At 35.3% G+C, this 16,211-nt stretch overlaps 1 protein-coding gene across 3 annotated transcripts in view; it reads right to left on the reverse strand.

The window, feature by feature from the left end:
• Window positions 1–15,041, reverse strand: part of LOC149795901 (uncharacterized) — a 75,302-nt gene extending 60,261 nt beyond the window's left edge. For 2 of the 3 annotated variants that reach the window (XR_016422443.1, XM_089965820.1), the window contains exon 1: window positions 4,783–5,230. Coding sequence is in view for 1 of the 3 variants with exons in the window: in XM_089965820.1 (XP_089821946.1) it covers window positions 4,783–4,816 (34 nt within the window). In the remaining 2 variants the exon portion in view is untranslated. Of the gene's footprint in view, window positions 1–4,782; window positions 5,231–14,529 lie in introns of those variants that run through there. The other variant, XR_016422444.1, reaches the window with a different exon arrangement.
• Between the last annotated feature and the right edge of the window lie 1,170 nt (window positions 15,042–16,211).

The following is a 16,211-nucleotide window of genomic DNA, read 5'->3' on the forward strand; positions in this document are numbered from 1 at the left end:
CTCTTCATTACATTTTTCTTAGGAAATAAACCAGGTTCCTACAGAAACAGACTTTGTTGACTGCATGGTTATATACCGCTCGTGTGGCCTAGTGGATAGAGCGTCCGCCTCGGATGCGGCAGGTGGCGGGCCGAGTCATACCAAAAGCTTATACAAATGGTAGTTAATCTGCCTCGCTAGGCACTCAGTATTAAGAGGTTAGTGTTAGGACTGGTCGGCCTGGTGTCAGGATAATGTGAATGGGTGGGACATGATGTCACATGTCTGCGACATGATGCTCCAGTGCTATGCATCACTATAAACTATCACACTGCAAACATCGTAGCGATATGACTGAAATTTTATTTAAAGCTGCATTATGTTTTCACCGAGTTTCCACGGGAGACAATTAGATATACGGCACTGTTCTCCATTTTAGCCCTCTTCGAGACATTTTATGTTTCTATTACTTATTATTCTCACGACGTATAATGACACGTGTAGCAACTGCTTTGTTTTCATGGCGTTTCGATATCCTGTCCTCAAGTGTAGGACAGAAAATCGGATGACAAAAAGTCACATTTGTGTTTTTCACGGTTATAAAATGTAGGTGTATGATACAAAATTCACACGAACAAAATGTCGCAATACTTGTTATTGGAGTTGTTATAAAGACGTAGGTCGAGGAGTCGCAGTATGACTTGCGCAATTTCAAAGTCTTACTACAGCAATTAGAGTATGATTTTCACATACCCTTTCTTACTTTATTCAACAATTTTTAATATTCAACTTCTTTAAGTTTTTAGGATAAAATTATTAATTTACATTTATTGATGCAATGAATGAAACAATTTTAATTGTGTTCTTTCGTGTTATTTATTGTTGATTAACATTCTATAATGACTTATTTGTCCTATTAACTTAGTTTTTGTTATACTTTGATACATTTTTACTGTTTTTCTTTTTTGGAGGGTGCTCTCTCCAGTTTAATCTTTGCAAACCAGTTAGTGTTGTGCTATATTTTGTTAGTTGTTACTGTTCCTTTTTTATATTTGTTTTCAAAATATATATATATATATATATATATATATATATATATATATATATATATATATATATATATATATTCATTGCAAACATTCACCATTTTCAAATAGGCATTCTTCAGCCATCATCATTTCATCTTCCCTCTTCCGTCTTCTTTTTTCTCTCCTTCTGATTCTGTCTTTTTCTTCTAATCTATTCGGTGCTAATTCAGTTGGTTTTATCCCTGTTGTTGTTATTGATGTGTTGGGTACTTGATTTTCCTAACTTTGTTCCCCTTGTGGTTTCTTTTCTTGTACTATTGTTTGTTTCTGGTTAGTTACTACTTCTGTTGTTTCTCTTTTCTTTGTTGCTATTTTTTCTACTTATGTTGTTTTGGTTACTGGTGGGTTTCCTTTTGTTGTTTACTTCTGATTATTTTCTGCCTTTGTTGATGCTGTTGATTCTGTTTGTGATTTTCCGTTTGCTACAGTCTCTTTTGTTGTTGTTGTTGTTGTTTTGGTACCTGTTCTTTTTGGTTCTTTTTTCCCTGTTGAGTTTTCTTGCCCTTTTGTTTGTTTTTGGTTGCTTTCCTTTTGCTGTTGTTTTTGTTGTTCCTGTTTTTGTTTATCTTCTTGTTGGTGTTTAATTCTGCCTAATTTGTGGTTGTATTCTCTCTGTTGTTGCTTTAGGGTTTGAATTTCTTCATCTCGTTGCTTTTTTCTGGGTGTTGTTCAGTTCTCAATACTCTCTGTTCATTATCCTCTTCTCTGATCTCTGATGGGGTCTCTTGGTTTTTAGGGCATTTATGTAAAGTATGTCCGGTCTGGTCGCATATACTGCATGTTCTGTGGTAAATGCATCCTTATACCATGATTTGTTCAGAAACCCGTGCAGAAAAAAACGCTCTTTTCACTTCTATTAGTTTACTCGTTTCTATTTCGAAAATTCTTGTTCCACTGTATATTGAGGTCAGGGGTATTGTTGCTAATCTTGATGAAATCACCTTAATATTCAATTTTGTCTCAAACTTTTCGACCGTTGCTTCTAGAGGTATCTCGAGTGGTATGTCAGAAGGTGTAATTCTCCAGTTTGTTTCTTTATCCTCCGCTGAATGGTTGTGAGATCATTGACTGTAACTGTTTCCATGCAATATTTAAATCTACAAATGGCAGTACGGGCTAGGTTTCTCAGAGGGAGTACAATGTAACCTTTATACCCCTTTGGGTTGATTGAATATATCCGTTGCAAGCATTCTGGGCTTTTTGCTTTTATCGCAACCATCACTGTTGTTATCCCTCTTACCCATTCTCTTTATATTCCTGACATATTAAGTTCCTGTGTCCCTTTTCTGTATGTAAATTCCACGAAAGATCCGTCGTTCGTCTCCATCCTTCTTGTCTTGAAATATTTCTCTAGTTCCTTTACTTCTTTATTTGCTTTGTTGGGCCCATTTTCTCTCGTGGGTCCCGTGCGTCTTGTGAGTGGTTTTCACTGTTCATTGTCCTATAGTATTTTCGTATTCATATTGTATTGTTATTTATATGATAATATTGTATTGTTATTCATATGATAATACTGTATCGTTATTCATATGATAATATTGCATTTCTTGTTATTCATATGATAATATTGTATTGTTATTCATATGATAATACTGTATTACTTGTTATTCATATGATAATATTGTATTATGGTTCATATGATTCTTCTTAACTCATCTTTTTCTTGTCAAAAATGTATTCCCTAGTTCCTATTTTAGAATCCTGTTGACTTTCTGGTAGTCTGTTTTGTTCGTTCCATGGCAAGGGTTTGGGTAAAATCGTACGACTTTCTTTCTCAAGAAAGACTGTCAGAATTACCTGCTAAATTGTCAAAATCACCCGTTCCTGCGTAAAATATAGTTTCGTTAAGAGTGACTAAACATCTGCTTTTAGAATGCATGTCCTGTAACTTTGTTTACACAGCAATTAAAGAAAAGAACCATGCCGCCAAATGACACATTCTTCTAAAAATAGTCCTTCCTGTATGACACAGCTACAAGCAAATCAAACTATAAATGGCTAAATAATTGTCAAAACCACACCTTCCAGTCTAACACAACTGCTCCAAACTTTGTGTAATTTTTTTTATATTAAAAAAATCATTATTAATGTTGCCATTTTATAACATTAAAAGTTTTCAAGTGTGACATTTTATCCTGTAACTTTTGTTTTAAATGGCCATCATAACAATAAAAAATATGAATATGACGTTTGATATACTGTTTTCCTTTATTGTTTCAACACATACACTGAGGGAAAATTTGATTAAGTGTTTTTAATTAGTTTTCTCTCTCCAAATAGACTTGTGTCAATTAATTTTCTCTCTCCAAATAGACTTGTGTCAATTAATTTTCTCTCTCCAAATGGGCTTTTGCAAAATTGAGTTTGACGATGGCATGGGTACTGTTTTTTATTTTTTATTTTCGCGAAGTTTTTTTTTTAATGAGCAATATTACGTATAGTACTTTTGTTAATGTTCCCTCAACATTATGAAAGACATTTTTGTTATTTGCTTTTTTCTTGGCGTTTGTGTTTTTCTTTTTAAGTTGAGATGGACGACTGATTTCTTTTTACTGCCATTCATGACTATTTTTAGATTTCCCTTCTGAAACAATTTCATAAACCGTTCTTTTTATGACAGTTGTTTTCTCAGGAAAATTATGTCTTTGCATAGAGGAGTTAGGTAATTGCGTGACCACTGCTTTAAACTAAGCCTTCACACAGTACCCGTATGTAATACACAGTCTTACATGTTGGTCCCCATTTGTGGTCCCCTCTTCATGATACATTAGCATAAAAGAAAGTTATAAGAGGCGGACACTAAACCCCCTGAGGGTTGGAGTAGAGGAGATGGGAGCGCCATTTCTCTGAGGCTATACAAGTTTCGTAAGATACAATCGAGGGCACATAATACGCAAGTATGCTCACTCAAAGTTGTGCAATACATTAGCTAATAAAACTCAAATGTAATGATGTAAAACTACTTTATAGTTTGTTTTGATTGTGATAAATGTTAACAAGGTATGACAATACAAGTTAACATGTACAATAATTGCTATGTACATAGTGCATGTGTTTTGTGAAACAGTTCTACGTATGCAGTTTTGTGTATTTATTAAACTCCCATTTAATCGTACATGTTTGATCCTGCGTTCGATACAGCTGTTCAATCCGTATTTCCGTATCACACAACCAGATTAGAACTATATGTTTTATTTGACGTTCGCGTGTAGAAATATTTAAACGCGGTGAATCGAAGGTTTATAAATCCCAACTCGTTTTGAATTTAGTTCGCACAGCAAAGCTAAAAACATTCAGAAAGACTAAAAGAAGGCCTATATAATAATGGATATTTGCTTGTACTGATATAATAAAATATTTCATTGAATATGTTATTCATTAGTTCTATCTGATGAAATTTATCCATTATTTACGTTTTATTTCATGCTCAAACATCCGGGTCAGCCAAAGTGTATAATACTCGGAAGTGTCTGATTTCTTACGTAAATGCAAGGCGTTTACTGTTTACTTTTTACATTCTGTCATGTTTTGTGTATGTTCTCACAGACAATATGAATATTATATAATTTTGTTTCCTAATTCAATGTTTTGTTTATTTTATATAAAAAAGACAAAACTCCTCCCCAAATAAAACCACAAGACAAACAAAAACATAAAAACAAAAACAAAAATAAAAACAAACAACAAAATAAACATAACAAAGCAATTTTCTAACCTGAATCTCCCATGCCCGTGTTACAGTTTGCCATTCTTACTCCCACGAAGCAAATCAACACTCCGAATATTGCGTAAACGTACGTACTAACGGTATGAAACTGTTAAACCATATGTTAAGCTTATAAGTTATATAATTAAATCATTACTCAAGCGACTGTCACGACTTTGGAAGTTGAGTAATGGGGCGCTCACCAGTTATTATAATTTTGAGAAAGTGACGTATGTAAGATGAAGTTGTTTGTATTTGAAACATGCACAGTGGAGAAAATATTGACGTACCTCTATGCTACTTTGATGTAATGTGGTTGATATTTCTTTGGAAACTGTACACGATTTAAGCACACTATAAACTAAAATGAGCCTGAATTAGTCTAAAGTACTCTAGCATCTATTAAAATAGGGAAAATGAACTTTGCCCAACTAGACAATACCAGCTTCTGAAAGTGCAGTGGATGAATTACTACATACATAAATGTAAAAAGCTATCGGCTCTTTTTTTCTCTCGCAATTTATCTATGTAGTCCAGGAAGTGAAAATAATCAAGCGGCGCGAGCAGTTTTTGAAATGTGCACATCTGGAGTAAGGCCAAGCTGTATACTCTATAACCCATATTATACCCCTCCATCATACACCAAAATAAAGGGAATTAAAGGTTCTTTTAACAATATCTAATATATACAATATCTTTTTTAAATAGCCTGTATGACCAGTGAGGAAACCGGGGTGTGGGTGTCTTTTTATTTAAAATTCTAACCCTATGCAACATACGAAACTGTAGAGCGCCGCTGAATAGAATAGTGTCCTCTCATTGGTTAAAATGTAATACTTAAGAGCGCCGCTGAATGGAAAAATATCCTCTAACTGGTATAAACTTAATACTTAAAAAATGACAAAGATATATTCCCTCTTACTGTTCTTTCATCAAACGACCCCTGGTTGTAATATTGGATAATACTGTCCTCTCATTGGTTAAAGTTTTTTTTAGTAAGCCAATGAGAAGGTAGTATTCCATTCAGCGCGTTGTTCTTGCATGTTAAGCGGGCACGATCATTGCCAAGTCGAGCAGTAGCGTGGGAAAATGGTCTGGCATTCAATAAAGTTATGACAGTAAGCCAACTTCGGATACGCATACAAAGTCGAATGTCTGAGCTAAACATCGGTACCAAATTTATTACGCTGCGCGAAATGTAGCTTGAAACAACAGCCTATATTCTTAAATGGGTCGCGCGAGAAAGGAGGGAAGGGTCCTCTCTTGTAGTTATTCAATAGTACATGTACTGAACTCTTCGTTCCGAAAGCGATCACTCCGGTGGCTTAGTGGTTAGAGCGTGAGATTTGGGTTTTAACGTAGCTTTAACAATTTTTCAGTCATATCGCTACGATGTCTGCAGTGTAGCAGTTTATAGTGATGTCTAGCACTGGGGCATCATGCCGCAGACATGTAGCATCATGTCCTACCCAGTCACATTATCTTGACACCTGGCCGACCAAACCTAAACACTAACCTCTTAATGCTGAGCGCCGAGCGAGGCAGCTGCTAGTACCATTTTTATAAATGTTTAGTATGACTCAGCTAGGGTTCGAACCCGAGACCTCCTTGTCTCTTGTCGAAAGCGCTGCAAACGAATGGGGGGTCCAATTGGGGAAACTAACGAAACAAAAAAAAAGTTCTTCACGTCTTGTTGCACCGCAGATTAAGACGTAACAGGCTGTTGACAAGATAAACTGGGTCAATTGTATATAAATTTTGCCTGCTTGTATATATATATATATATATATATATATATATATATATATATATATATATATATATATATATATATATTCTCACGTACATGGAACGATAAATATGGAGGGTGATTACCGCTATAATTTCATGCGTGTTTTTTCTAATCTTCCTTGATGCATTATAAATGGCTGCTTGCAAGTGCTTTTTTCGTAATTCTATCCATGTACATTGTATTCTTCATTGATGCAAATTGTACGTAGCAGTTTGCAAATGCTACTTTCGTTCTGCATTATTGTAAATGGTTGTTTGCAAGTTCTACTTTCATAATTCTAGTCATGAATTTTCTATTCTTCAGTGATGCAAGCTGTAAATGTTTGCTTGCAAGTGCTTAGATCTACTTTCCTTCTGCGTCATTGTATCTTGCAGTTTGTCAACTACTGTATTAATTCAGTTGTTTGTCGTATGGCAAACGCTGTCGTTATTACAAGTTTGGTATAATCTCTTTATAAGCTTGTCATATTACAATAACAACATTCCAGCTGATGTTGTCATACAGCTTTGTCCTTGCAACAATGTAAATACTAACTTTATTATCAGTATCGTCTTTGTTGTCCAACTTGTGCCGCCATTTGTCGTCATAATGGCATACTAGAGATTAGCATGGCATTATGATAACAATTCCTAAAGTTTTTCCATTACCAGAAATAATAATTGTTCCCCAAGAAGCTTTGCGTCATTCATTTTGTGGCAATAAACATTGTAACTCTTTCAGTTCCCTTTTTTAAGGTTTACGTTAGCAACGAAATTGTAATCCTTCTCTAAAACCATATGCTTTCTCGAAGATCTAAGTGATTTTTTTTATAGCACCTTACGAAAACAAAAACGCATACACTGCAGCAGGGTGGTCCATCTTCTTCACCCCAGTTTTGACGCACTAAAGTGTTGACTTTCACCTTTAAGAAATCTCCTTCTTAGTGTTATCTCTCATTGCTTTGGAAAAATTAACTGTTTTAGCAAAGTAAGGATCAGAAATGTCAATGATATTTTCCCTCGTACTCTTGTTAACGAGCTTTCATCAGATGAACCCTGGTTGTAAGGATTGTATTGTACATCACCCATTTTGACGCACCTCACAAACGTCTATCTTTTCTTGTGATACTCTTGTACATAAGCTCCCGCGAAAATAAAATATTTCAGAGCAACATCAATAGCACATTAAAAAAAAGTTTATAGCAAAATGACGTTAAAAAAAATTAAGCATTCCTTAAAGGTGTTCTTATTCTTATCACGATCTTCATTTTGGAACATATTTTGCAAGCAAAATCTGAAATAATCAAACTGGAAAGTCATGTTCATATCATGAAAAAAATGTTTGCTTGCGATTAGAAGTATTACATTGAGTGTACGATTGTTTTCCAATACATAATTTGCGTTGTTAATGTACAGAACCTCAACTTTTGAATGTCTTATATATATATATATATATATATATATATATATATATATACAGCTTTAAATCTTTTGTCTCTAAGATTAGAAATAACCAGATACAAAAGACATACTGTTACATTCTTCAAAGGAATAGCCTATGGAAATCTTGAGGACGCACACATTATGGCTAATAATTATTGGTTGCTTGACTTGGTATTAGGTAAGGAACCGACAGTCTGCATTTTTCTGCTAAATGGCTTCTCAAATGGTCAAATACAGGAATAGGTTGCAGATGTGCCCTAGATATTTTCTGACTGGGATTTAAAGCCATGTGACAAGATCTATGGTATAAACATCACTTTTAATTTTCGGCAAATAAAAAGGATTCAGGATTTTGTGATAAGTCTTACTGACCCCAAAATGAACAGCTTAAGGAATTGTATGGGCTAGACTATGAATTTCCTGTCTATACGACTTAGGAACAGCAATGTAATTGCTCACTGACCACTCATCACCAGCAGGTACATCAGGTGTCTCCATTTTCTCATAATGACCCCATTTTTCACAAAGTAACAAACTGGTACTTGTGTGGCTTCAATTTCTGAAACCCAGTTATGGGTCTTCTCCGAAGAATAGTACTTGGGGGCCTATAACCCACAGTAAAATGTCTTGCATGCTTATAAAGTAGCTGTTACTTTCTGCTCAGATATCTTACAATTGCAGTCAGAAATCTGCTAGTGGTTTCTATTAATCTGTGAAGAAGCTAACCTACTTATGAATCTGTCTGTCTCTCTGTCTCTCTGAGTGATGAAGTCATTTACATTGTGAAATTTACCTTATCCATTGTTCCAAGGCACATATATTAGGGATAATCAGCCAAATTAAAAATTTCATCTCAGGTTCATAAATATAATAGTTCAGTGAAGGTCAAAGCATTTGAAATAACAAATTAGCAAATAAAACAATCCTTTTCATGGATTTTTGCTCATTAGAAGTGGAAACAACTTAATTTATTGCCCACAAAGAAAACACATTCTCCAAAAAGTGAGTATTTGTGTACAGTGTATAGACTGAATACAGATTCAGTAATGGAATGTGTTTTTTTTTTTTAAAGCATTAATTCTTGAAACAGTCTCTATGGAATAAAACCTGGTTGTTCTTCATGCATAATTTACAAATGTATGTGATATACAAATGTATGTGATATATAAAAAATGTGTCTCAGCCAATCCAGAATGTACAGTTTTAATTCCTCAGAATTTGCAATTATGAGTACATTTTCAATCCAAACTGTGTGAAAGCTTGTCTTTATTCATGTTTTATTCATGTGAAAGTGAAAAACAAAAGTGAAGTACCCTACAATCAATCATCTTTGCTGTACTATAAATATCGCTTCATATATGGATGAATACGATTTTAAATAATAAACAACGAAGTTTTCAGTTTGATATCTGTGGAAGTAAAGCATCTCATAACTGTATGGAAATGTTCTTTATATTTAGATATAGAAAATATATTTCATACTGTTAGAATCTATTTTCTTATATAATGAAATAAGGTCATATTTATGTAGGATATAGCTATGCTACAGTATATGCTTTGTGTGTGATGTCCTTGTTTAAAGTCATTTGCCTCTTGCTATTGTGTTGGAATTGGAGATTTTCAGATACTTCTCACAGACAACTAGTGGCAATACATGCTGACCATTGCATCCATGCCATACACATATCAGAATTCTGTATAATTAGTTCTTGTTTATATATATATATATATATATATATATATATATATATATATATATATATATATATATATATATATATATATACTCTGCCACTGTAAATTGCAGATTAACAGTAAAATTTAATTTCCTAGGGATAACAGAATAAACAAAATCTTCATCTCTGTAATGTACTCTCTCTCTCTCTCTCTCGTGAATAAACAAGAAAGAGAAAGTATGGCCTTGAGGTGCAATTATCTGCACTTAGCTCAAACCATATGAGGTCTTTACTGATACAAAAAGCAGAATTTGCACTGCATTACTCTAAAATAATAAACGTGCTCAAAATGTATAATATTGTGAATGAGAATATATAAACAAATTAGGACCTTAAACCTTGCCACCGTACGGTAGCGGTAAATAACACCCACAAAATGTCCAAATAAAATGGGGTGGGAAGGGTCAGCAGAAATATAACATTATGTAAATACACCTAATTGTATACAATTTGATACATTTAATTTGTTTTGTGCTTCTTGCAGGCCACCTCTCGTCCGAATGTTAATACTCTGAGAAATCAGCTGACTGTAATGCGGTAATATAATTCGAATGATATTTTAAATAAGACGCCCAGTGGTATATTCTCTTGTTGCTAGTGTCAGGGGAGTAGTCGTAATGTAGGAAATTGACGTGTCACAGCGCCATCTGTTGTCATAATGAGGCATTATTTTATGCTAACTTCCTTGATGCTAACTTGCAACGTGCTTAATGCTACATTATAATCATGACTTTAGAAGTTGCAATCTGTGTAACTTGTGATATAGCCGTTTTGTAGGCAGTAAGACCTCGACCCCCAAACATACATATCAGGGTCGATGTCTTATATTGTAGGACTAGTCACGATCCCTACTCTATTGGAGGTAATACAGCAATGTGCTGATATATACAATCCGTCGAAACTTTTCCTTATCTGTTACATTATATGCTTCCCGACAAGGTCACTAGCAGACTATATTCAGCCCATTTTATCTGGAAAATGGGTAACCTGTCAGTTTCTCAAATATGTGACCATCACAATTTATCATTCTGAACAAGGCACGCTGAGGCAAAATCAACTTATACATTAAAAATATAGGTACTAACAGAAGTCTGATTTGCGTTCTGTTTATGTATGTCTGTCTTGTAACAGTATCTTGAGATTCAATGAATTAAACTCAACGGTAAATCTACCAGCATACCACAAATATGGCTGCTGATGACGTCATTCAGGATCTCTATATGCAGTCAAATCACGATTATTAGATCCGGTTCAGTACCCACCTATGTAGGTGTAGCATTTTTTCCTGTCTCTTTTGGTGGTGATACAAGGCATTTAGATTTAGGCATTCTTGGCATGGATTTATAGGTAATTGTTTATTCTTTAGAATATCAACTTACAGAGTGCACAGTGAGTAATAGTAATAATAATAATAATGAGGACTTTGCATAGCGCCTAATCTTTAGAAGCTCTAAGCGCTTTACAACATTAGACAACACCTATAAGATAAAACACATATAATGATATGATTACAAAAACAAACACCATGCAATTAGAAAACATAAAAAACATGCCGAGAATATTTAAGGTAGGAAACATTATTAGGTCTTTAAGTTTGTTCTTCCAGTCGAAATAAGTGAGTTTTTGAGAGCACTCTTGAATGGGATCACTGTCTTTGTGTCTAAGTTCAGTGGGCAATTCGTTCCACGTTGTTGGGCCCTGGTATGCAAAAGAACGCTGTCCATATGACTTTGTTTTCATAGTGGGAATAATGAGTATACGATTGTCAGAAGAGGGGCGTAAGTATCTTGCTGGTGTGTACACATGGGTTAGGTCGGATAGATATGTTGGACTAGAATCTGCCAGTGAAACGTAGCACAGAGAACAAATTTTGTGTTTTATTCTGGATCGAATGGATAGCCAGTGTAGGGTACAGAGAAGCGGGGAGGTGTGCCCTGACCGTGGTACTCTAAGTATGATCCGAGCAGCTGTGTTTTGAACTTTTGAAGTTTCTGGAGCAGATTTTGAGATGAACCAGACAGAACTGAGTTACAATAGTCCAGTCTTGAAAGTACTAATGAACACACAAGTATTTTAGTGGCATCAACTGAAAGATATTTGCGAATTGAGCTGATGCGTCTCAGCTCAAGATATGCAGCCTTGCATATGTTCATGACATGTTGATGCAATGTAAGAGTATTGTCCAGAGTAACACCTAGGTTTCGTACTGATTGTGTGAATTAATGTTGGTGTTGCTGATATTTATTGTTTGAGGTAAAGGATGTGAATGAGAAAGTCTTTGTGTTGTGATCAGTAATAAGGCTGAGGTGATGATCGGAATGGAAATCTCTGTTCCACTGCACGTTGCTTTGTGTACAACCCAGCCTCTCAAAGAACTTCACCGTGACGTCATATTTGAAGGTATTTTAGAATAACATATGGTTTGTATTGATTTCGACATGTAGAGACTATATAGGAAAGATTGGGTGTATTCGGTGCCGTGGTCGTAAGTCAATCGGTGCATGCCAAACCTACATTGTACGTCCCTTTTGATTAAATGCACATGAAAATCAGTCTCCATCTCAAGCTCGGCGTTTTATTATCTCCAAAACCATACTCTGTATTTGCAAAACACTGTGGACACGAAATTCAAACTCAGATTCAGAACCCTAAAAATAGATATCACACTTGGATTATACTTTAACAGCCAAGTGAGTGACTAATGTGAGAGAAAAAATCCAAAGAATTATAAAAGTTGCACACTGTCAAAGTTTTGCATATATATATATATATATATATATATATATATATATATATATATATATATATATATATATATATATATATATGTTACCATAAATAAAACGTCTACAACATATACAGCACCAAAGTCGGGGTTTCGAACCAATCGCTAAATCCACTGACAAATCTACCTCCTTGCAATATCGACTTTACATAGGTGTTTTAGAATTATTTTTATTTTTGACGGTTTTAACAGCTCTTTTAAGACATTACTGAATATCTTATGCCGAGAAAACAGAACTTAATTGCCATTCTGAAGAACATCCCGAGGCAGCCAAGGCGGGGAAGTGAACTCCCCCCCTCCAGATTACATTTACAACGGTCTACCAAGTAAGCTCCAGCTCCGATGTGGCTAGAGCGTCTGCCTCGGATGCGGGAGGTCGCGGGTTCGAACATCGGAAGTATTATATGAAAGACTTATAAAAATGGTACAACAGCCGCCTCGCTAAGCGCCAAACATTAAGAGGTTAGTGTTAGGACTGGTCGGCCTGGTGTCAGGATAATTGACTGGGTGGGACATGATACTACATGTTTGCGGCATGATGTCCCAGTGCTTGACATCACTACAAATTGCCTGACTGCAGACATCGTAGCAATAAGACTGCTAAACTGTTAAAGCTACTTTAAAAATCCAAATCACACACACACACACACACACACACACACACACACCAATTAAGCTACTGTAGATTCTTGTGATTTTTTTTGTATGGATCGCAAGATTAAAATGTGCCAGTATTATTATTGTCAGCGACACAAAATAGGATTGTTTCAAAATTCTTCAGAATTTATCTACCATTTTAAAGAATTTACTTCATCAAGTGTAATCAACACAGTTACGTAGAAGTTCGCCTTGACCTTCACGGGATCAGAATCTATATTGTTTGTTGAATGATAAAGTTACAAATTGTAAAAGGTAGATGATGTAAGGGATACCTCTCCAGTAGATCTATGTGACATTTATTTTTGAATATTATGGTCCTTCCGTTGCATCGCCAAATGCACGTGACAAGCATGGCCTGACCTTTCGCCTTTAACCTCTTTTAATAATACGCGACCTTTTATGCACATAAGCAAGATATACTGTATAATTGTTTTCTTTCATCAGATAAACCTTTGGAATTTTTCACGCAGAAGACCATCAACATTCTGTGGGTCCTATTTATATTAGCCTTTGAATTTTTTATTTTTTAAAACCCCAAATCATTGATGTTTTCGTTGTAATCTAGAACTGCGCAATGCATAGCTGGATATTTGTAAACGGATCAGTTACGATGAACATATAAACTGTCACATACCCTTTAAGTTCCTCTAGACTTAATCGTTTTTAATTTTTATGAAGTATCGTTTAGGTGTTTTACAGCACAATAATACAAGCAGTTTTTTTTGAGTGCCAAGGCAATTGAAGTAAATTCTAATCCGCACCCGTTTGATCGCGAACCCGGGCATACTACCCACTGTACCACCACGGCTCCTCCTTCCGCTAGTCGCCTCGTACGATATACATGAGGGCGCATTTGGACATGTTCTACATTCCTAGCAAGCAATGGGCTGTTATTATATATATATATATATATATATATATATATATATATATATATATATATATATATATATATATTGAACAGGACATAGTACATGTACATATTTTGCTGTAACGTAACACACACACACACACGATGAGAAATGTCGCAAGTGTTTTGAGAAAAATAAATCTAGGTACCTCTCAAAAACTATTAAGCTGCCATCGTCAAGATATATTGGTATTGCGTGCCTGCTACATACAACAACAAAAAAAGTTACCAATTGCGACGTGTTATTATGAGTACGCGGATATGGTGACCCACTTCTTGACATGTTGTTGTAATGTATGAATATTACCACCACGTAACAGCCAACAGATGTATATATTTATCGTTTCACAGACCACTTAATGTAATTAAGAGAAACTAATGTTCAGCTATGAGCTAGTGTCCCGTGCACCTAACACTCCACCCGACAAGGCAATGGCATAATTAACTCTTACCTGTAAAAAGTTGTCCAGTCTAAACTTGCTCCTTACGATTACATCTATACATGCATACTGAACACACACAACCGAATGTATCGCAAAGTTCCTTTCTTTGTTGCATAATATACAGCCCCCCAGTTGAGGTTATACGAAATCCGGTTTGCTTTACTCGATGAATCCTTTTAAAGTCCTATCGCTAAACAGGAAAACTTGCTTATTAATGGTTGTGAATTATCTAGTACACAGTACTGAGTATGTTTATTATTAACTTCCTTCTAACATGTCATTGGTCTGCTTTTAAACGTCTCTACATACCTAGCCACTGAATGCTAGATATCGTATCATGCAGGGTATCAGGTCAAAATGACATAGTCCGCCTGTAATGTTGATTTTATGTAATGTTAGAACTAGAATGAAAATAATCTTTATATCGCCAGGTAAATTATTTGCAAAACCTATATATTTATGCCTCTCACAATGGACAATTAATATACATACAATAGGTGGACAACAACCTAAACAGGTCAAATTGCCCTGCCCCTCCCCCCACTCTCTCTCTCTCTCTCTCTCTCTCTCTCTCTCTCTCTCTCATTAAGCAAACTGCAGATATAGGCTAATGTTCCTGCAACAAAATATTGTTGTACAGACATTTAAAAGAACTTCACCGTAAGGTATCAAAACAAACAAGCATATTGTCCTTCGGTATATAATACACTACAGCCCCCCCCCCCCCCACTTCCAAACACATTGGCACAGGATTTGTAACGCAAAATCAGTCACATACATAATGTCTTTTTTGTCTTTCTTTCTATAACTATCTTAATAATTTTAAATCAAACATTGCCAATAGAAATAAATGCCGCTACATTTGAATCTTTTGTATGGATCGATTTCGCCTCTTACCTCATTCCAGGGCCTCTCGGGGAAGGGCCTCTCAGGGAAGGGTCAGGGAATGAACGAAATACCTTGAGTAAGTTTCGCGAATTTCCGTCCAAAGGTTTAGATGTGCAACTGACATACGGACGAACATAGGATATTACAACCTCCTTTAAACCAATGGATGGGATAGCATTATTAAACATATGAGCGCCTTTAACTGTCATTATACTAAGACACACACAGTATATGCATATGCACACACACACACACACACACACACACACACACACACACATATATATAATAATAATAATAATAATAATAATAATAATAAACAAAAATACAAGTTTACACTAGATAATACTAAATGTTTTCACCTACTGGAACCAGCTATGACTCACATGTTTATGTTTTGAACAAAATAAAGTTCACAACTAGATATATGGATTTTATTTATCCATACCATCCCAGAATTATCAGTGCAGAACATGGTGCCGACTTAATATGATTGCATATAATATCGCTTCGTCTCGTGTCCTCTTGCTTGGTTTTCTTCACAATGCTTTCAAAGATGTATGCCGTTCTAACTTGTGATGAGTCAAACTTAGAAATATAAAAGACAGCAACTCCAGATATGCCTAAAAGCCTCGTGTTTCAGTGCAATACAGAAATACGTTACGAGTTATATCGCTATCTTCGCTAGCCAAGGTCCCTATTTGTTAACCTATCAACATCGTGGCAGATCGATCATATATTTAAGATATTTTCAGTACTTCAGGTCTGTGAATATCATTGGATGCGGTGGCAAGTTACCATAT

Source organism: Sinohyriopsis cumingii, chromosome 7, assembly GCF_028554795.1.
Source record: "Sinohyriopsis cumingii isolate HCF-2022 chromosome 7, ASM2855479v2, whole genome shotgun sequence".
Taxonomy (NCBI): domain Eukaryota; kingdom Metazoa; phylum Mollusca; class Bivalvia; order Unionida; family Unionidae; genus Sinohyriopsis; species Sinohyriopsis cumingii.